The sequence below is a fragment of the Staurois parvus genome, unplaced genomic scaffold (assembly GCF_062004578.1).
Source record: "Staurois parvus isolate SC_StPar_1 unplaced genomic scaffold, SC_StPar_1.0 ptg000448l, whole genome shotgun sequence".
In the NCBI taxonomy this organism is placed as follows: domain Eukaryota; kingdom Metazoa; phylum Chordata; class Amphibia; order Anura; family Ranidae; genus Staurois; species Staurois parvus.
In genome coordinates, this window is record NW_028318244.1 from 3,176,353 (window position 1) to 3,200,668 (window position 24,316).

General features: G+C 43.5%; 1 protein-coding gene across 1 annotated transcript in view; it reads left to right on the top strand.

Moving 5' to 3' along the window:
- The window catches only part of EXTL3 (exostosin like glycosyltransferase 3), a 206,560-nt gene that overhangs the window by 33,365 nt on the left and 148,879 nt on the right, over window positions 1–24,316 (top strand). Inside the window, exon 2 of the mRNA XM_089688180.1 lies at window positions 17,988–20,548. Within this exon, the coding sequence (XP_089544306.1) occupies window positions 18,401–20,548 (2,148 nt within the window). The 5' untranslated portion in view covers window positions 17,988–18,400. The remainder of the gene's footprint in view (window positions 1–17,987; window positions 20,549–24,316) is intronic.

The following is a 24,316-nucleotide window of genomic DNA, read 5'->3' on the forward strand; positions in this document are numbered from 1 at the left end:
GGTGTTCAGAGGGGCTAAACATAGGCCCCTGTGTGCATGAGGAAGCTGAAAGTCCTTTTGGATTTATTTTCTTTTATTTCAGGTACTTTATATAGTGCTGTTAGGTTTTATGCTGGCTACTGTGAACATATGTTGGGAACCCCTTTTATGGCCTCATGCACACTAGGCGGTAGACCCAGGTGCACCATTCAGCCACGCTGTCAGCAGCATGTACAAAAGAGTACGAAACAGGGGTGGACTGACAACTCATGGGGCCCCCGGGCAATTGGGGATCATGGGGCCCCTGTGTCCTTGCCCAAACTCAAAAAAGCTTATGAAAAAGGTACCAGGGGCATCTCATGGGGCCCCTACTGACCCCGGGCCCTCTGGCAGTGCCTGAGTTTCCCAATGGTCAGTCTGCTCCTGGTCCGAAAACTGCTGTGGTTGGACAATTCACCGAGTGGTACTAACGCTGAGGGCAGTATGCTCCCAGTGATAAATGCCAGGAAGGCGAGCATACTGCCGTAACCTTTTAGTACCACTCCATGCAGCATCCATAGAGCAGGGTTGGATGGTGCGCCTTCACCAAAAGCCAGGTCCTTGTATACCTGGGTTAAACGCCCATTGTGCTTGAGGCCTAGACTGTTCTGTAAATTGCTCTGCCCATGTGCACCTTTTCCCTGTTTGCTAGTGTCAGATATATTGAAACGGCTGCCTTTTTTACTTCATCTTTTCTTAATCTTATTTGCCTGTTAAAAGAAAACGAATGCAGCCACCCCTTCTAAGGACTGATGAGCTGCAAATTATTCCATGTTTGGTTTTTGTTGGGTATGGTTTTTAATAAAAACATAATGGTGCTACAGTAGTCCGCCTGCAGGGTCTTTTGGAATTGAACAAGTAAATTGCTCCCCCCCCAAGGTCAGAACCTCATACCAGGTATGATGTGTTTATGAAACTTTTAAGCATTTATGCCTGGCCAGATCTTTTGAAAGATATGATGGTTAATGCTGGAATAACCAGTTCTAGCCCTGTCTTGACCCTGAAGAGGTTGTTCAGAGATGTCAGTAACAGTTCTTCAGTCCAGGGGCGGACTGACAACTCGTGGGGCCCCCGGGCAGTAGGGGATCATGAGGCCCCTGTGTCCTTGCCCAAACTCAAAAAAGCCTATGAAAAAGGTACCAGAGGCATCTCGTGGGGCCCCCTATTGACCCCGGGCCCTAGGGCAGTGCCCGAGTTTCCAAATGGTCAGTCCGCCCCTGCTTCAGTCTATAGGCCTTTGAGAAGTACCATTCACAAAAGGGCTCATTCAGCAATTCAGTTCCTTATTTAGGCCCCTTTCAGGCCGAAATCTAAACCAACTCCCACCCCCCTCTAACCCATTGTGTAATGTTTTATTTGTTCTTGGATGGTGAAGGAAGTTATATAATTCTGCTGTCCAGGGCACTTGCCATTGCAGATGTGCATGACCGGCCGCTAACCCAGCGATTCAGATGGTCCCTTGCCTGCTGACCCCTGACAATCCCTTTGCACTGATGTCACTCTTCTGGATCCTGGAAGCTGAACAGCCTGAGTAAGGACTTCGCTGGATAGAGGGTTCAGGACTGCATCCTCATGTGGCCATGGCTTTAAGCAGTGTTAAACCCAAAACCAAAAATGTAATATATTGCTGCTTACCAAACCTTAGATGTGGTGGCTGCATTAGTTTTCTTTTTTAGCCCCCCCCCTTTTTTCACCTGGTAATCTGGCCAGTAACAAACCTTTATTAGAGTCCCCCACTCTGGATGAAGGGGCACCTTTGGACAGTAGTACTGTTAAACCGGGAAGGGGTGGGTGGGGAGTGTTAGATGTACTAGCAGATTTAGATACACTAACAAATTGAAGCTAAACTCCAGCTTATGCAGGCCATAGATGGGTCGTTTATTGGCCGAAAAATCGGTCAGCCCCGTTGCCGATGCTGCCACCAATGTCCACAAAAAACGGCCGTTTTTTGCGGATTTTCCAACATGACTGATAAAATTAAATAAGGAGATTCGCAAAAAACGGCCGACGGGCTGGCCCCACTAACGGCATGAATATCGGCCGATTTTTGGCATGGACGAAAATTCGGCCGATAAACGACCCGTCTATGGCCTGCGTAACACTGTATGATCAGTTACAGCAAAAAATTTTTTCCCCCTTTTGGAATAAAGGTTTTACATAAATAAAAACGTGATCGTTGTAAGCACCCTTGTCAGTGGTAAATGTTGTTTTTTCGGCTACACCTGCAAGACAGCTTGTTCTGAAAAACAAACTTACCGGCCGATTCACCAGGTGAAAATAAGGGGAAAAAATGCTTATAAAAAATAAAACTAATGCAGCCATCACACCTAAGAATTGGTAAGCTGTAATATAATGCTTGCTTTTGGGTTTAATAGCACTTTTATGTAAGTAAAATGGGCTTTTAGATGGAGAGGATGGGGGATCAGCTTTAAAGTTTGTCAAGCATGACACTTGTGAGATTTAGCTCCAAGTGGAGAGCTCAGTCCACTTATAAATGTAGGTTTTAGGGCTCCTGCCCTCAGCACCACAACATATTTAGACTCCTGGCTATGGAGTCTAGCGAGGGTTGTACAGGCTCTCTACTTTCTAGACCGCCATCTCTCTATCTGCCAGTTACCCTCTCTTTTACAATCAGATGTCAGTCTGGACAAACCGCCTATAGGACCAGATAGGTCTGGACATGCACTGCTTGTGTATCCTCATACACTGCGCCTGCAGCAAATCTGTCTCCATAAGGGGGGAGTCCTGACTGACTGGGGAATTCTTTTTTTTTTTTTTTTTTTTTTTTTTTGTGGACCTGTCTTCAGTCAGTCTCACACTTTCTCAGCGGCTTAAAACAGGCTATCCCTCCTTTTCACATTCTAGATCTGAGAGTGGGGAGGACACCAGAGGTCTGACAGGATAGTGATGAAGTTGACTGCCTCTTAGCTGAGTGTACAGAAGAGTATTAAAAACAGATCCTGTGTTTAAAGGAATATTACAGGCATTTATACATTAAAAAAAACCCAACCAAATACATCATACTTACCACTTACCATCAACCACTGCACAGAGCAGCCTTGATCCTCCTCTTCTTGGGTCCCCACTCAGGTCTCCTGGCACCTCCCTCCTACCTAGTGCTCCCAGAGCAAGCAGCTTGCTATGGGGGCACCCAAGTAGGCTCACTCCTGATCCGCTGCTCTGTGTGTCCATTCACACACAGCCACAACTTGGCCCCACCCTCTTCCCTCCATTGTCTCACTGGCTGTGATTGACATCAGCGAGAGCCAATGCCAATTTCTCAGCCAATGAGCGGGGAAAGTCCCCGAAGAGCCAAGTCTCTCATGCACATCGCTGGATCGCAGTGGGGTTCAGGTAAGTAGGGGACTGGGGAGGCTGCAGCACACAGGGTTTTACCTTCATGCATGAAGGTAAAAACCTTAAGCTTTAACAACCACTTTAACCACTTCCCGACCGGCCGTTGTATATAAACGGCCGGACGGTGGCACTGCAGGGTCGGGTGGCCGTCTATAAACGGCCTCCCCGCACCCTGCTTGTGCGCGCTCCCTGGGAGCGCGCAGCACCGCGATCCGGTGCCCGCTGTGTCCTCCGAACACAGTGAAACACCGATTGTCGGACGGGACCTCTGTATGAGGTCCCGATCATGTGATCACTGATTGGCCAATCAGTGATCACATGCAAAGTAGTAAGCAAGATGTCACTTCTGACATCATTGCTTACTATGTGTGAAATCTGTGAATGATCACAGAGGTCACATGGTACAAGGCTATTCACAAAAGCCTTGTACCATGTGACAAGCTGTGACCAATCACAGCTCACTCTGTATTTCTCAATGAGTGCAGGAATGCAGACAGAGAGAAAGAGAAATGATTGCTTTTACATCCTATATGGGTGTAAAGGCAATCAGTGTAAAAAAAAAAAAAAAAATCTTTATCACCCCTCACTAGTACACTGTACTGCTAGGGTGACAGTATGTAAAAAAAAAAAAATAAATAAAGTAAAATAAAAATGTAAAAAAAAATGTTTAAAAATTATTATTTTTGCTTATAAACTAATTTGGATTTTTTTTTTTTTTACTAAAAAGATAACGGAATAAATTTTGGCTAAGATTTATGATGAAATATTATTTATTTGCAAAATTTTATTAAAAAAACACTTTTTTAAAAAATTTTTGGACATTTCATTTACATAGCAAAAAAAATACAAATCCCAGTGGTGAATAAATACCACCAAAATAAAGCTTTATCTAAAAAAAAATAGTAAAAAATTCATTTGGGTACAGTGTTGCATGACCGCGCAATTGTCATTCAAAGTGTGATAGCGCTAAAAGCTGAAAATTGCCCTGGTCAGGAAGGGGGTAAAAGTGTCCGGTCTGGAAGTGGTTAATAAACAAGGAATATAAACAAGGATTGGGGAGCTGGGTACACCCCAGGGGCGGACTGACAACTCATGGGGCCCCGGGCAATAGGGGATAATGGGGCCCCTGTGCCCTTGCCCAAACTCAAAAAAGCCTATGAAAAAGGTACCAGGGGCATCTCATTGGGCCCCCTACTGACCCCGGGCCCTTGGGCAGTGCCCGAGTTTCCAAATGGTCAGTACGCCCCTGTTACACACTATAGGAAAATTGGGCCAACAATCGTCTAGTTTTCCTTGACGTCTCACAGCAAGTCGAACTCAAAGATGGTACTAATTGTATGAGAATTCTTGAAGGACAAAGGCTTTTTTGTTTGTAGAAATGTTGTAGCAAAGAATATTGTTTGTTGTTTCTGATTATTTGCAGTCTTTCGTATCTGATTTTTCTTGTTACATAGTTAGTTTGGCTGAAAAAAGACAAAAGTCCATCCAGTTCAACCATTTAAAAAAAAAGTTATAGTCCTACACCCACAGTTGATCCAGAGGAAGGCATTTTTGGAAAGGTGCAGGGATATTTCCCCTGTGTCTTCAGTAGGTACAGCAGCCCATTCAAATGAATAGACTGATGTGCCCACACAAATGCGGCATGCAGGGAGCGATAGTGTGAATCTAGCCTTAATGTGTGCATAATTACACGGCAGAGCACAGTTGCCCCTGGGCATTATGTGACAAGTCAAGGCAAAATTCAGCTCTGCCTTAGCACATACTGATTGCTGCACAGCTGTGTCTGTACCCAGGCTCCCAGGTCCCTCGAGCTGTGCTGCGGATGTCCTTGTTCAGTCTTTGGAGACCAATACAGTCCCCACTGTCATCCTCTCATGCACAGTGTATTCCTTCTCTTTATGCTTTTTCCAGATCTTCTCTCCATTTTTCTTGCTGTTCTACATACTTGCAGCCCTGGCCAAAAGGTTTGAGAATGACACATATATTAATTTACCTGCAAGGAAACGTGCAGTCATCATTGCTTTATACACAAAGGGATTCACAGACAAGGATATTGCTGCAACTAAAATTGCACCTAAATCATCCATTTATTGGATCATCAAGAACTTCCATGGGAGAGGTTCAATTGTTGTGAAGAAGGCTTCAGGGTGCCCAAGAAAGTCCAGCAAGTGCCAGGACTGTCATCTAAAGTTGATTCAGTTGCGAGATCGAGGCACCATCAGTGCAGAACTTGCTCAGGAATGACAGCAGGCAGGTGTGAGTGTATCTGCACGCTCAGTGAGAAGACTTTTGGAGGCTGGCCTGGTGTCAAGAAGGGCAGCAAAGAAGGCACTTCTCTCCAGGAAACACATCAGGGACAAACTGATATTCTGCATAAGGTACAGGGATTGGACTGCTGAGGACTGGGGTAAAGTCATTTTCTCCGATGAATCTCCTTTCTGATTGTTTGGGGCATTCGGGAAAAACCTTGTCCGGAGAAGAAAAGGTGAGCTCTACCATCAGTTTTGTGTCATGCCAACAGTAAAGCATCCTGAGACCATTCATGTGTGGGGTTGCTTCTCAGCCAAGGGAGTGGGCTCACTCACAATTTTGCCTAAGAACTTAGCCATGAATAAAGAATGGTACAAAAACATCCTCCGAGAGCAACTTCTCCCAACCATCCAAGGACAGATTGGTGATGAACAATGCCTTTTCCAGCATGAGGGAGCACCTTGCCATAAGACAAAAGTGATAACTACGTGGCTTGGGGAACAAAACATCGAAATTTGGGATCCATGGCCAGGAATCTCCCCGGACCTTTAATCCCACTGAGAACCTGTGAATCCTCAAGAGGCAGGCAAACAAAAAAACCTCACAAATTCTGACAAACTCCAAGCATTATGCAACAATGGGCTGCCATCAGTCAGGATATGGCCCAGAAGTTGATTGACAGCATGCCCTGGGCAAATTGCAGAGCTCATGGAAAAGGAACACTGCAAATATTGACTCTTTGCATAAACTTAGTGTTACTATACCCAGGAGTATGCATTCACTCTATCTGGTCTCCCACAGTACACAGAACATGGAAATGCAATTATTTTAATAAATATAAACTGCTACGTACCTTTTCTCATCAGCAGTTAGATCAGTCTTGTGACTTCAGCAGAGCACTGGTTAGAGCTTGTAGGAGGAGTTTTCTTTCTGCTGTAGGAGGATGTGAAACCCCTGACCCTCTGGACAGTGCTGATGGGACCTGTGCTGATCACATGCACCCTCCCAAGGAAAAAAAAGAAAACCTCTCTAGCAATACACACCAAACTGAGTGACCACGGGTTCAGTCTGTATCAGATGGTCATTTAAACAAGAGGGGCAGAGAAGACAGGATCAAACAGCCTTTTTACACAATGCAGAGGATTAACCCCTTAGGTTCCACAGTGAATATAACAAGAATGCTTTACTGCATATACAGACTGATTTTACTGTTGTGGGTTTAGTAACACTTTAATATAATTGTGAATAAAAGCCTTTGACACTTAGGAAATGCCTGTGAATATACTTCAGTATACCATAGTAACGTCTGACAAAAAGATCTAAAAACACTGAAGCAGCAAACTTTTGAGAAAAATATTTGTCCTTGTCAAAACTTTTGGCCAGGGCTGCATATTGTGGTATCAACTGTTGTTGAATGATATCATGTATGCGGTACTAATTTTTCCCTTAACATCACATGTAACGTGGACATTCTATTATTTTTATTAATATTGCAGAGAATGCAGTGGAATGTTCGATCGTTGTGTATCTAGAGCAGGACTGTGTGACTGCAGCAGAAAAGCTGTTAAGGAATCTTGTATACGTATCAAAGTGTATTACTGTTAAAAAAAAAAACAAAACTTTGCAATATTAAAAAAGCTTCTATATTTATCTTGTAATTACATTCATGGATAAAACCATTTGCTGTTTGCATGCAGGCTTTGCGTCCTGCTTAGTAGTGCTGCACAGTGTTTTGCCTCTGTAATCCTTTTATCTTCTAGTATACCATCCAGACTTCAAAGCCCAATTCTATCTAAACCCTGCACCCCCTCGCTGTATACTTATCAAGTTATGGGGGCATAATATTGCCTGTTGGCATTCACAGCACTGTACAGGCAATTTCTATGAAGGAGTGAGGGCTCGTGAGTATTTCTCACAAGGAACTATCATGGTATCTAGGTCTTAAAAAATTGTATTAACGAGGCTTGGGGACAGCAAAATTGGCAACCCAGATAATTCTGCTTTATTAGAGTATGTGTCCACTTGAGTATCTAAAGCAGTCTTTCTCAACTGGGGTGCCTTAAGGTTTCTTCAAGGGTGCCTTGGCAAAATGTCTTAAAATTGCCCAAAATTTGTATACAAGCCAGCGATGGAACAAGCCTGCCTTTTACAGGTGAAACTCTAAAAATTAGAATATCGTGCAAAAGTTCATTTATTTTAGTAATGCAACTTAAAAGGTGAAACTAATATATGAGATAGACTCATTACATGCAAAGCAAGATAGTTCAAGCCGTGATTTGTCATCATTGTGATGATTATGGCTTACAGCTCATGAAAACCCCAAATCCACAATCTGTGAGCCAAGAATATTGAACTTTTTCACAATATTCTAATTTTCTAAGTGTCCCACTCTAATCAGCTAATTAAGCCATAACACCTGCAAAGGGTTCCTGAGCCTTTAAATGGTCTCTCAGTCTGGTTCAGTGGGAATCACAATCATGGGAAAGACTGCTGACCTGACACCATCATTGACACCCTCCATAAGGAGGGAAAGCCTCAAAAGGTAATTGCAAAAGAAGTTGGATGTTCCCAAAGTGCTGTATCAAAGCACATTAATAGAAAGTTAAGTGGAAGGGAAAAGTGTGGAAGAAAAAGGTGCACAAGCAGCAGGGATGACCACAGCCTGGAGAGGATTGTCAGGAAAAGGCCATTCAAAAGTGTTGGGCACTTTCACAAGGAGTGGACTGAGGCTGGAGTCAGTGCATCAAGACCCACCACACACAGACGGATCCTGGACATGGGCTTCAAATGTCGTATTCCTGTTGCCAAGCCGCTCCTGAACAACAAACAACGTCAGAAGCGTCTTACCTGGGCTAAAGAAAAACAGACCTGGTCTGTTGCTCAGTGGTCCAAAGTCCTCTTTTCTGATGAGAGCAACTTTTGCATCTCATTTGGAAACCAAGGACCCCGAGTATGGAGGAAGAATGGAGAGGCACAAGGACCCAGAGTATGGAGGAAGAATGGAGAGGCACACACTGCAAGATGCTTGAAGTCCAGTGTGAAGTTTCCATAGTCTGTGTTGATTTGGGGAGCCATGTCATCTGCTGGTGTTGGTCCACTGTGCTTCATTAAGTCCGGGGTCAACGCAGCCGTCTACCAGGAGATTTTGGAGCACTTCATGCTTCCTTCCGCAGACGAGCTTTATGGGGATGCTGACTTCATTTTCCAACAGGACTTGGCACCTGCCCACACTGCCAAAAGCACCAAAACCTGGTTTAATGACCGTGGGATTACTGTGCTTGATTGGCCAGCAAACTCGCCTGACCTGAACCCCATAGAGAATCTATGGGGCATTGCCAAGAGAAAGATGAGAGACATGAGACCGAACAATGTAGAAGAGCTGAAGGCCACTATTGAAGCATCCTGGTCTTCCATAACACCTCAGCAGTGCCACAGGCTGATAGCTTCCATGCCACGCCGCATTGAGGCAGTAATTGCTGCAAAAGGGGCCCAAACCAAGTACTGAGTACATATGCATGCTTATACTTTTCAGAGGTCTGATATTGTTCTATGTACAATCCTTGTTTTATTGATTGCATGTAATATTCTCATTTTCTGAGATTGTGCATTTGGGGTTTTCATGAGCTGTAAGCCATAATCATCACAATGATGACAAATCACGGCTTGAACTATCTTGCTTTGCATGTAATGAGTCTATCTCATATATTAGTTTCACCTTTTAAGTTGCATTACTGAAATAAATGAACTTTTGCACGATATTCTAACTTTTTGCGTTTCACCTGTAGTTACACAAAGCCACAGGTTTTCCTTGTGCACCATTACGACCTTCTAATGTCAGAGTCCTAACAATTAATGACATTTGAGAAGGAGGATGTCAGCTGCCTGCACAACATCCTAGTTTGACCCTCCCCTGCTCTTCATTAGTGCTGGGGTCACATAGTTTTTCACATTTTTGAATGCGGTGCCTTCAGACTGTCCATAATTTTAAAGGGTGCCTCGGGACTGTCCATAATTTTAAAGGGTGCCTCGGGACTGTCCATAATTTTAAAGGCTGCCTTGGGACTGTCCATAATTTTAAAGGGTGCCTCGGGACTGTCCATTTTAAAGGGTGCCTCGGGACTGTCCATAATTTTAAAGGCTGCCTCGGGACTGTCCATAATTTTAAAGGCTGCCTCGGGACTGTCCATAATTTTAAAGGGTGCCTCGGGACTGTCCATAATTTTAAAGGCTGCCTCGGGACTGTCCATTTTAAAGGGTGCCTCGGGACTGTTCATCATTTTAAAGGGTGCCTTGACTGAAAAAAAAGGTTGAGAAACCCTAATCTAAAGTATGTTGTCCACTCGTGATTTGCAAACCCTTTAGAAACCTTGTAGTAGCATCCCACCTCTTTTTCTCTTTCATGCAAAGCATTGTGTACAAATTGAGGCCACGTTGCTGAAGGAGTTGATGATTTTCACCCATTTATTGTATGTATGTTCGCTTCAATTGTCTAATCATGTGAAAAGCAAACTCCTGTTTAGGCTCCATTCACACTTATGCGACTTGTCATGCGACTGTGAACATATAAAAGTCGCATGACAAGTCTCAGCTCATGTATTTCAATGGAAGCCATTCAAATCTTTGCAACTTGAAGGTTCCTGCACTACTTTTATGCAACTTGAGAGCCATAGATTGTAATGTAAACTCTCAAAAGTTGCATCTTAAAGTTATCGGTGTGACAGTTGTGCAACAACAGCCAAAGTCGCATCCAAGGCGCACCCATTCAAAGTTGCATTGGAAATTGCATGACTTTGGAGTCACACAAGTGTTAACCTTAGTTTCCTTTCACGTGTGTTTTCTGATCATGTCCACCTGTCAGTTTTTCAGCTAGACCTTATCAGGACATGTGTCTGTGACAGCCGCCTACCTCTGAGTCTTTCCAGGTTCAGAATAAATAAATGGAAACCATTTTTTCTTAAACTCAAATGTGATGGACACAAGTTCGTTTACATATGGTCATCCATAGAGCCATCACGATTCCACTAACAGCCGCTGTCAAAATGTGAACAAATAAATGAATGGGCACAGATGTCACAAAAGTGACCTCCATAGCAGGGAATTAATTCACCTATTCCCTGCTGAACAGAGCGAAACACGGCTGTGTGAAAGGAACTCTTAAGGCTACATTTGCACAGGCATTGAGCCACGGTGCAAATCCCAGTGGCAGGAATCTGATTCCTGCTGCTAGGTTTAAAAGCTGTGAGTCGGTATGCTGTGATGACAGGCTGTCCACGAGTGCTACTATTCGTGCTTGTTTGCCTAGCCAGTGATCACCGGTGGTGGTTGTGGCCGTACATGCACAAAGCAAGGTGGTTGTGGCCGGATACACTTTGATTGCTAGCACAGGTGATCACTGGCACAAATAACTGCTACTGCATGTCATTGCAGTGTAGGGGCTGCAGTTATCTGCTAACAGCTGTCAAACCCAGCAGCAGGAATCCGTAGATTCCTGTCATAGGTGTTTGCACCCTTGCTGAATACCTGTGTGAATGTAGTTTAAAATTCGAAAGAATTTTCTTTTGAAAATCTTTTTTAAGAATTTTCGTTCTAATTTCGCACCACAGCAACGGCTGATTTTCGAGCGACCATCGAATTTGAGTGATCGGGTATGGTATCGGATATGTGAATTTCTGATCAATGATGGAAGAATCGTGCGAGAAATTTAACTGAAAAAGTAATGAGCATGATCTGTGACCTGGAAAGAAAAGAAAATTCTTGGCCATGAAAGTTCTTTTCTGTAGCAACATAAAGTGAAAGGCTCAGTTGGCCAAATTTCGAACTCAATTGTGGCACCATGGGATTATAAAACGCACAAAATTTCATATTTTCTAAAAATTTGTTCGAAATTTGACTCGTGTATAGTCTGCATAAGGCTGCTTTCACAGTAATTTGTTTTTCTTCCATTTTTTAAGTTTAACCACTTGAGCCCCAGAGGATTTACCCCCCTTATTGACCAGGCCTTTTTTTGCTGTTTGGCGCTGCACTAATTCAAATGATTGCGCGGTCATGCAATGCTGTACCCAAACGAAATGTACGTCCTTTTTTTCACACAAATAGAGCTTTCTTTTGGTGGTATTTTATCACCCTTGCGCTTTTTATTTTTTGCGCTATAAACAAAAAAAACACAAATTTTGAAAAAAAACAATATTTTCTACTTTCAGCTATAAAAAATATATCGTAAACTCAAAGTTAGTCATAAATTTAGGCCAAAATGTATTCTGCTACATGTTTTTGGTAAACAAAATCCCAATAAGTGTATATTGATTGCTTTGTGTGAAAGTTATAGCGTCTACAAACTATGGTATAGATACTGTAATTTATGCCTTTTTTTGCTATACAGCGCTGCACTAATTCAAATGATAATTGCGCGGTCATGCAATGCTGTACCCAAACAAAATTTACGTCCTTTTTTTCACACAAATAGAGCTTTCTTTTGGTGGTATTTTATCACCTGTGCACTTTTTTTGTGCTATAAACAAAAAAAACACAAATTTCGAAAAAAAACAATATTTTCTACTTTCAGCTATAAAAAATATATTGTAAACTCAAAGTTAGGGGGGGCGATCAAGGGGTTAAACGGGATTACTGGTGTACTAGCGGGCAAACTGGCGCTATCTGGGAGGGGCGCTAACACTATTGGAAGTCGCCAGCGACACTGACACAGTGATCAGTAAAAATCTGTTCACTGATCAATGACACTGGTGACAGGGCAGTGAAGGGGCTAACGGGGGGGGCGATCAAGAGGTTAAACGGGATTACTGGTGTACTAGCGGGCAAACTGGCGCTATCTGGGAGGGGCGCTAACACTATTGGAAGTCGCCAGCGACACTGATAACAGTGATCAGTAAAAATCTGTTCACTGATCAATGACACTGGTGACAGGGCAGTGAAGGGGTTAACTGGGGGGGGGCATCAGGGGGTTAAATGTGTCCTGGGTGTGTTCTGTCTGTGTAGTGCTTTTGTACTCACAGTTCTTCTGTCGTCTTCTCTCTCTGGGACGAATGTGCCCAGGCAGAGAAGAATGACATCATATCCTGTCCTGTGTAAATGTCAACATAGGACAGGGACAGATCATCCGATTTCAGCCGGACATCACTGGCTGAAACCGGATGATTGATCCCTCCGGGATCAAATCGTGACACCCGCGGGTCGGCGGGAGCGCGCGTGCCCCCTGCCTGCGAAAACCTCGGGAGCGCGAAACACGTTTTAAAACGTGCTTTTGTGCAGCCGTGCTGCCCTGCCACCTTTTTAATGCAGTGGCTGGGCGGGCGGCAAGAGGTTAAAAAAAGCAGATTTCCATTAAATCCTATGGATCTCCTCAAACTGGTCAGTAGCAGGTCTGTTGCATTTTTTTGTTTCATATTTGTATTAAGAAAGTTTTTGTTTTAAAAATACAACAAGCTCAAAATACACCCACGCAGGGGCAGAGCAGAACAATAACACATAAACAGACATCCTGCTGACTTGTATTAGTCAAATAACGAAATGTCCAATGACATCAAGGAGGGATGGCAAAAAGCTGAACCAAATAGCAACAGTAATCCAACCTAATATCAGAAAAAGAAGAGGGAAGAACAAAAAAAGGTTAGAAGAACGGAAAAAGAAAAAAAAAAAAAAAAAAGGGAATCAGAAAGAAAACATGAAAGAAGGGAAACTAGAAGGATCACAGATCCAGGGCTAGCACAGGCAGCAACTATAAGAGGCCATAAGGAATAACGTATCCAAGGTTCCCAAACCTTAAGGAATCTCAGGAGAGAATCATGAAGAATGCTAGACATCTGTTCATTGAGCAACATAGCATTCATCCGGGTCTTCACCCCCTGGAAGACAACCAAAGGGGTTCTCCAAGCTTGAGATATAGCACGTTTGGCCGAAATAAATAGGTAGGATGCCAATTTCTGCTGAGACCTAGACAGACCCAAAATTGGGCAATGCAGTCTCTTGCATTTTTCAGTCCTGCTTCCTGCATTTTTGCTGCGGTAAAAGAACCAAATGCATACCTCCTCTTTGAAATTAATGGAAAACGGACCAAAAACACACCTGTGGTTGCATTTTTGGTGCAATCTTTTGAGTCTCATGGTTTTTTTTTTTTCCCACAGGTGCAAAACGCACCGTAAATGCGGCAAAAACACATGTTCTGTCTCTCCAATCTAAGCATTGAAAGTGTGATCTCTGTAACTTACAGTTGTGATGAGATAGTGATAACTCCAATCTTAGTTGAATAACACAGGCAGTGACTCGATAAGATGACACCTTGTAGATCTTGTGAAGTTTATTCCATGAACTGAGAGAATCTTACAACAAAGAACATCGGATAGGTCAAAAGATCATAATGTGATCTGCTTCATGACATGAGGCTTGAAGCTGAAATGCCTTACTGGGAAAAGGGGTGGGCTATCTATACAGTATGAACTAAACCAGAGGAAAGGGAGGAGCAGAGACAACATACAAAAAACACGTAAAGGCATATGACAGTCATGTGAAACATGACAATGTGTTTTTGCAACGGAGCAGTGTGAAAAAAGCCTAACTTTGGATACCCGATGTTGAGCAAATGAGTTAATAGGAATTTGCTTTTCACATGTTTGGGTGATAGGAATCTTCTCTCGTAAAATCATGTGAATATTCATTCCAAACTCCTTTAGTAGATGAAGTCAACTGCCATTACTTGAGCCATCTTACAGAGCACAACCGTACATTTGATAGAACTCGACTCTTCATTTCTCTGTGCACAATATACAAGTCTGTTTAGGCCGTAGCTTAATAGAGCATAGCAATATTTAAATGATCTTTTAGGGAGCCGTGCCGGACCTCGAGGCTACGCTTGGTTATACAAGCTGCTTCGGAAATTGCAAAACACCTGAAACAGATAATTGCACGGAGATTATAACTCTCCATTTTTCCCGTTTTTCAGTTTGACATCAATTACCACCTTCATTCATCTTTCTCAAGCAGAGATTGTCATAATCAAACATGTATTAGATGACAAGAGTCGATGGATAGTGCTTTCCGTGGGTAGAAGAGTCGGTGACAAGGACCTGCCTGCGAAAAAAAGACCTAAATATTTCTTCATGTATTCACCGGAAAGTTGCTTTTGCTAATGGAAAAAAATATGCAAATTATGGCTTTCCAAGTCTGTTTACTGGTCACTCGTTATGATGTGGTCTTATGCCGTCAGAGGAATTACTCCCCATTATCTCTTGGGGGTGGTGGGGCTGAACCTTCAGTCTAGAGGTGTTGTAGCTTGGCGTCCATAAAAAAATTTAGGATGTCAGTTGATTATGGTCACAGGGGCACTAGTAATGAAAATTTTACTACTGGTTTCGGTATGAGTCTGTCTGTTTGTTCGTTTGACCGAAAGCTAGCCGTAGGCATGAGAAAAAGGTTGGAAGATGCTACAGCTAAAAGGTCTTTTCATAAACTGAAGCAATCGTGTCTGCAAATAACACCTGGCAGATCATAGGCGGTGGCTTTAGAACCAAGTGCATAAAAAATGCACGTTAAGCCAAAATGATTGTGCTTGTTTATTATTATTATACAGGATTTATATGGCGCCAACCGTTTGCTCAGCACTTTACAATATAAAGGGAGACAATACAGCAACAATACAGTTCAATACAAGAGGGATAGGAGGGCCTGATCCTTGGAGTTTACAATCTGAGAGATTATTATACAGGATTTATATAGCGCCAACAGTTTGCTCAGCGCTTTACAATATAAAGGGAGACAATACAGTTCAATACAAGAGGGATAGGAGGGCCTGATCCTTGGAATTTACAATCTAAGAGATTATTATACAGGATTTATATATAACAGTTTGCTCAGCACTTTACAATATAACGGGAGACAATACAGCAACAATACAGTTCAATACAAGAGGGATAGGAGGGCCTGACCCTTGGAGCTTACAATCTGAGAGAATGGCTGATGGTGTTTATAGAAATATATTTCCAAAAGATCAGCTGAACTGTGAAGGTTTCAATACAAAAGGCAGGCATGGAGTTAAGGGCCAGTCACCAGAGTTGTCTGTAAGCTCCCTGCAGTTGTTTTCCTTCCCATTACTGGCTTACCCTGCTTTGTTCTGAATTGTCTGTGTGGAAGCGGCCATCATGATAGAAAAGCAGGACGTTTGTAAGGGCTGAAGGTTTTTTACCTTCATGCATTCTACACCTTTTTTGTGCTGTTTCCTCCATAGTCCCACTGATTCTCACCTGAGCCCCCCGCCCTCACCACCCCATCAGCGATGTGCACGGGGGCTGAGGCTGTCCAAGATCTCTCTGTCTTCATTGGCTGAGACACAACAGTTGGAGCCATTGTCTCCCACCGCTGTCATTCACAGCCAGTGAGCCAGCCAGAGGAGAGAGTGGGGGCGGGGCTGAGCTACTGCTCTGTGTGTGTGTCTTATGTATGCATAGAGTGGCTGGGGAGTGAGCATACACCAGTGCCCCCATAGAAAATGGCTTGCTATTGGGGGCACTGGGCAAGGGGGAGGAGCCAGGAGCACCGACAGGGGACCAGAGAAGAAAAGAAAAGGATCGGGCCTGCTCTGTGCAAAACCATTTTGCAGAGCAGGTAAGTATAACAGGTTTATTATTTTTTTGTCTGAAGAAAAACAGAACCCCCCCCCCCCCCCCCCAAGCTTCAATATCACTTCACTTCCTTGTGTCAGAACTGACCCTGTGATGACTGGTGGAAGAATAATTGGATAGCGGCAGGAGATATTTAGAAGGCAGTGATCCAGAAAATGTACGAAGTAGTAGGGAGATGCCTGTCAGTAGGTAATTGGGTACAGGTTTCTCTCCAGTAAGCCCTCTTGGAGAACTGCAGAATATTAGTGACATCTCCAAACTTGCTGAAACTAGCAGTCAGAAGCAGCAGTTCCCTGGAAGATCTCACACTTGAGATATACAGCTGTTGTATTGAGACTCAAGGCACAGGAAGTTCACTGTTGTAATTCAGGAGGAGTTCAAGGCAAAAGGTACATTTTGTATAGTACTGATAACTTCACCCTCTCAATCAGCTTGGATTATTGTTAATCCTTATGCTGCTAGCATTAGTAAATGGATAGGAAAATAAATTTACTTGTTTTAAACTTTTTTTTTTTTTTTTACAATTCAGTAACTTCCTGGTTTCCATGCCTAGGCAAATGATGTCACATTCCAGGAGTCTTCAGGAGGGGAGGGTTCTCCGCTCAGCCAATGCCTGAGCTAAGGTTAGATGGATTCCAGGAATTAAATGCTACATGAATCATCTGACCTTACTCAACATGGCCACTGTCAGAAATGCTAGGGGGTGCTTTTCAAAATAATCTCTATGCAAAATAAAGCCTGGAGGCAAGGATGGATGGGGGAGTTTGCTTTTGAATATTAAAAATGAAATGGCATATTTGGTGTGCGCTGCTCAGATGCAGTGCATTTCTACTTTAAAGCTGATCCCCAGCTTTTAGTACTGTTTAAATACTTTGTTTGGACCAAGCTGGTCCAAATGAACTATTACCTTTACTGACAGATACAGTGGCTGGGGGCGCTGTATAATCTTTAGCTACATACAGCATAGAAAATTGTGTTTCGGCTGTGGAGTGGTAACTTCCTGATCTGCTCTTGGAACAAAATTGAGCCTCAGCCAGTAGCAGTAGCTATATTTCCTATAAATGAATACAAAGCTTCCTCTGATTGGCTGAGGTGGAGAGGCGGGCAGATGATCTCATGATCTCCGACTTATAGAATTCTTAGTATACAAAGTTCTCTGCTAATAGCTGAGGAGTGCTCAGCCCATCTTGATTTTGTTCCGGGAGCTGGATGGGAAGTTCCCATCCCACTGCCGAAGCTACATACAGTTCTTCTGCATCTGTTAGTGACGTAAATAGTTTGTTTGGACCAGCTTGGTCCAAACCAACTATTTAAACTTCACTAAAAGCTGCAGATCAGCTTTGACATTTTTAGATGGGGAGTCTTTTTTTTGATCCTTGTGACTTGAGTTCCCCTCATCAACCATTCAGATCTAAACCAGAGGTCTCCAAACTTTCTAAAGTGAGGGCCAGTTTACTGTCCTTCCGACTTTAGGAGGGTCAGACTGTGCCCAGTGGGAGTAAACAGTGCCCTGTCTTTGGTATTAGGGGAGCAATAGTTGGTGTCTGTGGGGAGGAATAGTGCCCTATTGTTGGTGTCAGTGACAGGAATAATACCTCAAAGGCCTGATAAAGGCAAGCAAAGGGCCATAGTTTGGAGACCATAGATGTAAACTGTAACTGAAATGTTTTAGGCCTGTGAGGTACTGTTGCTTGTATATTGTAATATAACCATTTTTTTCCTTTTTTCTTTTAGGACATGTTGGGTGTCAAGTGTTTTATGATGATCCTGGAAGTTTATATTTTCTGAGTCTTTTCTTCACCATGGATGTCGATCACATAGTTATTTAACGGTCGCATCATCATGCCAAGCTCAGCTGAGATGTACTTTCGTGTCCAGAAGGACTTCTATCCATCCCACATAACTCACCAAGATACATGTTTATTAAATCTTGGATAAGGCTGGTTAAAGGAACTCCTGCATGACTTTTATTTTTATTTTTAAAAGAAGTCTTGCTTTGGTTTTAAATTTTAGGTGCTAGAAAATGAAATTTCCATTTTATTGGCTAGCCGAGGCCCAAAGAGAGTGATTTTCGAGGCTCGGTGGTCAAAAATTACGTTGGCATGGCTACTGATCCGACGTGATTAACCAGAGCTGCTCTGGAACTCATGAGTGGGTACACCATGTTGCGGAATGGGGGTTTTGGGAACGGAGGTCAACCATGGATGCTCCGGTGGTCCAGTCGAATTAGACTTTCCTGGCTCAGCTTCACACTGTTCATCATCCTGGTTTTCTTCCCTCTCATTGCCCATTATTATCTCACCACCATCGATGATGATAACAATCGAAGCAAACCACTCTTTGTTCCACGGACAGGCAATGAACTTTGCGAAGTGAAGCATGTTCAGGATCTGTGTCGGATCCGAGAGTCCGTTAGTGAAGAGCTCCTGCAGTTGGAAGCCAAGAGGCAGGAGCTCAACAGTGAGATCGCTAAGTTGAACTTAAAAATAGAAGCATGCAAAAAGAGTATAGAGAACGCAAAGCAGGACCTACTTCAGCTCAAGAATGTCATCAGTCAAACGGAGCATTCGTATAAAGAACTGATGGCACAAAATCAGCCAAAGCTTTCATTGCCAATCCGGCTGTTGCCAGATAAAGACGATGTTAACTTACCTTTGCCAAAGTCCAAAAGGAACTGCAGGCTGTATAACTGTTTTGATTACTCGAGGTGTCCCCTTACTTCGGGTTTTCCTGTTTATGTGTACAATGGAGATCAGTACCCTTTTGGCAACTTAATAGATCCATTGATCAAACAAGCCTTGGAGGCCAGTGTCAGAACTAATGCATACGTGACTGAAAATGCAAATATTGCTTGTATATATGTAGTTTTATTGGGAGAAATGCAGGAATCCTTAATGCCAAAACCTACTGACCTAGAGCAACAGTTGCACTCTTTGCCATATTGGAGGACTGATGGCCACAATCACCTTATTATTAACTTGTCTAGGAAATCTGAGACCCAAAACTATCTTTATAATGTCAGCACAGGACGTGCCATGATTGCTCAGTCCACCTTTTATGATTTACAGTATCGGCCGGGGTTTGACATCATTACAACGCCATTAGTCCACGCAATGTCCGAACCCAACTTCCTAGAGATTCCCACACAGGTGCCAGTTAAGCGGAAGTATCTTTTCAGTTTCCAAGGAGAGAAGATCGAATCTTTGCGTTCAAGTCTGCAAGAGGCCCGATCATTTGAAGAGGAAATTGAAGGTAATGCACCAGCTGACTATGATGACCGCATCATCACCACTCTTAAGGCTGTCCAGGACAGTAAATTAGACTTTGTTATGGTTGAGTTTACGTGTAAAAACCAGCCCAAAGCAAGCCTGCCCACCGAGTGGGCCCTATGTGGAGGAAGGGAAGACAGGTTAGAGCTACTGAAGCAATCCACATTTGCACTTCTCATTACCCCAGGAGATTCCCAGCTCGTCATATCCGCTGGCAGTGCCATGCGACTGTTTGAGGCTCTTGAAGTAGGAGCCATCCCAGTCATTTTTGGAGAGCAGATCCAGTTACCCTACCATGACATGATACGGTGGAATGAGGCAGTGTTAATCATACCAAAACCACGTATCACCGAGGTACATTTTCTTTTGAGAAGCATTTCTGATAACGATCTCCTTGCCATGAGAAGGCAAGGGCGTTTCCTGTGGGAGACCTACTTTTCTACATCCGATACAGTTTTTAACACCATCCTGGCAACTCTAAGGACTCGTATCCAAATTCCAGCAGCTCCTATCAGGGAGGAACCAGCTGTGGAAATTCCTCATCGCTCGGGAAAAGCTGCTGGTACAGACCCAAACATGGCAGACAATGGAGACTTGGATTTGGGACCAGTTGAAACCGAACCACCATACGCCTCTCCTAAATACCTGCGTAACTTCACTTTGACTGCAACCGATATTTACCGTAACTGGAATTCGGCCCCGGGCCCTTTTCATCTATTTCCACATACACCTTTTGATCCTGTCTTGCCCTCTGAAGCAAAGTTCCTGGGATCTGGTACTGGGTTCCGTCCAATAGGTGGTGGGGCCGGTGGATCTGGAAAAGAGTTTCAGGCTGCTCTTGGCGGAAATGTCCCAAGGGAACAGTTCACTGTGGTTATGTTAACTTACGAGCGAGAGGAAGTATTGATGAACTCCTTGGAGAGGTTAAATGGACTCCCTTATTTAAACAAAGTTGTCGTAGTTTGGAATTCTCCCAAGTTACCGTCAGAGGACCTCTTATGGCCAGACATTGGTGTGCCTATAGTGGTAAGTTATTTAAAGATGCATGTTTTTTTCTGTGAAAAATGTTTTGTTTAATATGTTTTTGACTCCTTGTGTAGTTGATGAAAACTTGTAGTTACACTTATCGATTGGTGTTTTGTATATGGAATGAGGGGGATACTTACTATTATTCCATGCAATGTAGATCAATCTCTGATGTGTTGTCTGCAGATGTTGGCGGGTAATTCGAAGCTAACTCAGCCCTGAAAACCTACCGTATGTTGCTTTTTGATGGATGTCATTGGGTGACATGACTTGTTGGCTTCTCATAGCATTTGTATCCAGTGGAAAGTTTTCCTTGCAGTAGAAGATTAGTTTAAGCTGGAGACCGCGCTGGACTTATTCAATGGTCATTGGTGATGGGTGGTTCTGCGGGTGAATGTTAGTGCTTATTTCCCTTTAGAGGTTTGGGCTGCCACCTTGCTGGTACGGCAGAGATGTTGCCTCAGCAGAAACAATACTTGAACAGGAAGTAAGGAGCGCCTGGTGTCCGGAATAATGTAAATCTTGCTAGAAGAATACTATTGTTTGAGAGATTAAAAATGTTCAGATCAAGCCAACGGGTTTTAGGGGATTGCTTCCCCCTTCTTCAGGGCTGAGATGGGTGGGCTCTGGTGTGGTACCGGAGTTTCGTAGCAGTAGTTAAGTCTGCCTAATTTTTTATTTTTTAGTATTTTGAGGTTCTTTTTGCGTACATTTAAAAATATATGTGAAGCCATACTGCTGTGCCGCCTCGGCACAGCAATATGGCTTCACATATATTTTTGCATATATTTGCAAAGTGTGGTCCCCAATTATTGTAGCTCCCAAAGCTTGGACATTTATATTAATGAAAAAACTGAGCACAGGCATGCCTTGAATAGCTTAGTTTGGGCTTAGGGATATGACTTTGCATAGATGCCTTGCCACATATATTTGTAAGTGCATGCAAAAAAAAAACCCTTTGTTTTCACCTGAAATGTTATAGAAAAAAATGTTATCAGAAGAATGTTTGTGGTGACTAGTTGCAGATTGTATTGGGAAATATTTGCCCTGTTTTGTGTACTGCACTGCCCATGTGCAACCTTGCTTAGTTATAGATTGATCTAATCCAGGGGTCTACAAACTATGGCCCTCCAGCTGTTGAAGTACTAGAAGTCCCATCATGCCTCTGGGAGTCTTGACTGTGGCTGCAGAGTCTTGCAAGGCCTCATGGGACTTGCAGTTCCTCAACAACTGGAGGGCCTTAGTTTGTAGAGCCCTGTATCAGTTGTCCTTTTTGGGAAAATCCATTGGAGGGGGCTAAAAATATAACTAGAATTCTTAATATGCATTCTGGTATCTTTTGCCCTATGGGATTTGCTAGAAGACCTGCAGATCTGTAGTATCGATTTTGGATGGCGTAGACCAGGGGGTCGCCAATCTTCCTAAACAAAGGGCCAGTTTACTGCCTTCAAGACTTTTAGTGGGGCTGGACTGTGATCTGTGAAAGTAGAACGTGCCCCGGCATGGGAGTCCACAATGTCTCAGGCTTGGTAGTTGGTGGGATTTATAAAATGTGGTCAGTAGGAGGAGAAATATTGCCCCGTAATTAGTATTAGTGGCAGGAACAGTGCGCCACTGTTTGTGTCATTGGAAGGAACAATGTCCCACTTTTGGTGTCACGGAGAGGAAAGGTGCCTCATAGTTGGTGTCAGTAAAATAAATGGTGCCTCATGGGCTGAACAAAGGCAAACAAAGAGTCAAATCTGGCAGTTTGGAGATCACTGGCATAGACCAATAATTTAAAAAACATACTTTTTTTTTTTTTTTATTATTATTTAGTTCTTCCCTTCTTGTGTGTCTTGCTAGTTATAAATTAATTGGTTGCCCTTTTTGCTTTCCTCTGGTGTATCCATTGAATAACCACTGGAGGAAAGTAACGGCATAATTTGACTTTACAATATGCATTCTGGGGACGCTCTCTCTTATCCCTCAAGCTTGCCAGTAGCCATTTAGAGCTGCGGTATCATTTTTTTTTTTGGTGGCTTTGACATACAATTAGAAAATGCCACTATGAATTTGAAAATGAAGAATTTGCATTCATTACCATCTGCACCTGCACTGAAATGACTGGCGTTAGCAACTGGGGGAGCGGTGGCATGACTTCTCCTGTCATGTTACTGTACTTGTGCTTGGTGGTTAGCAGCTAGACTCGGACATGTGACAGGGGAAGACGTCACATGTTCCTCCATACATAGATGTCCCTGTTATTGTGGACGTCTGAAGAGGAGTGCAGATGAGGCAAGTATGTGGGATCTGGGAAGGCCTTTGCAGAAGTGCTATCAGTTTACCCCTGAATGGGCAAAGTGACTTGTAAAGGTTTACTATTTGTTGAAATCGCCCCCTCCCAGGAGCTTTCCAAGGTTCTGCCAGATTGCCAAAGCTCTTAACTGTGAAAAATAAAATCTCATAACTATGAAAATATCTGTCTGGAGTTCAGGATTCAGTGTACTAGTGGGACAAGGTTTGATACCCGTGGCAACTAATAAGATTTCATTACTATTATTATTATTACTACGAGTTTATATAGCGCCAAAGGGTTTGCTCAGCGCTGTACAATATAGGGGGGACAATACATGGCACAGTACAACAATACCAAACAACGTAAGAGGGCCCTACTCTTTCGAGCTTACAATCTAGGAGGGAGGGGGTAGTGGTACAGTAGGAAGTGGCTGAGGGGAATGAAGTGGTGGGAGGAATGAGGGAGAATGGCCGTTAGGTGAGGGTGGGGTAGGCTTCCCTGAAGAGATGGGTTTTGAGGGAGCGCCTGAATGTGAGGAGGGAAGGCGACAGTCTGATGGATTGGGGCAGTGAGTTCCAGAGGATGGGGGAGGACCTGGAGAAGTCTTGCAGTCGTGCATGGGAGGAGGAGACCAGGGAGCAGGATAGAAGGAGGTCCTGTGAGGAGCGAAGGGTACGGGTAGGGTGGTACTTGGGGATCAGGTTGGTGAGGTAGTCAGGGGCAGTGTTGTGAACGGCTTTGTAGGTCAGGGTTAGAAGTTTAAATTTGATGCGTTGGGCAATCGGGAGCCAGTGGAGGGAGAGGCAGAGGGGGGTGGCAGAGGTGGAGCGGTTGGTGAGGTGGATGAGTCTGGCCGCTGAGTTCAGGATGGTCTGAAGCGGGGAGAGCCTGCACTGGGGTTACTAAATACAAAATGACTAAATTACTAAATACAAATGTGCTCCTGCGCAATCACAAACAATATCTGCCCTGTATTTAACTCTATTGAATCACGTGCCCTATATCTACAGGTTGCTGCTACGTCCTAGAAGTGTTCCACATACCTCCTTCCAGTCTTTTATAAATCAGAATATTGTAGCACCGCCTCACAACAATTTCATAAATACACTCACTGGCAAATGTATTAGGTGCCCCTTGCTAGTACCGGGTTGTACCCCATTTTTTCTTCAAAACTGCCTTAATTCTTTGTGGCATAGATTCAACAAGGCGTTGGAAACATTCTCAGAGTGTTTGGTCCATTTTGACATAGCATCATGCAGTTGCTTCAGATTTGTCGGCTGCATATCCTTGAACTGTTGATACAAGACCAGATGGATCCATGCTTTCATGTTTATGCCAGATTCTGACCCTACCATCTGAATGTCACAGCTGAAATCGAGACTCATCAGACCAGGCAACGCTTTACCAATCTTCTGTTGTCCAATTTTGGTGAGCCTGTGTGAATTGTAGCCTCTGTTTCCTGTTCTTAGCTGACAGGAGTGGCACCCGGT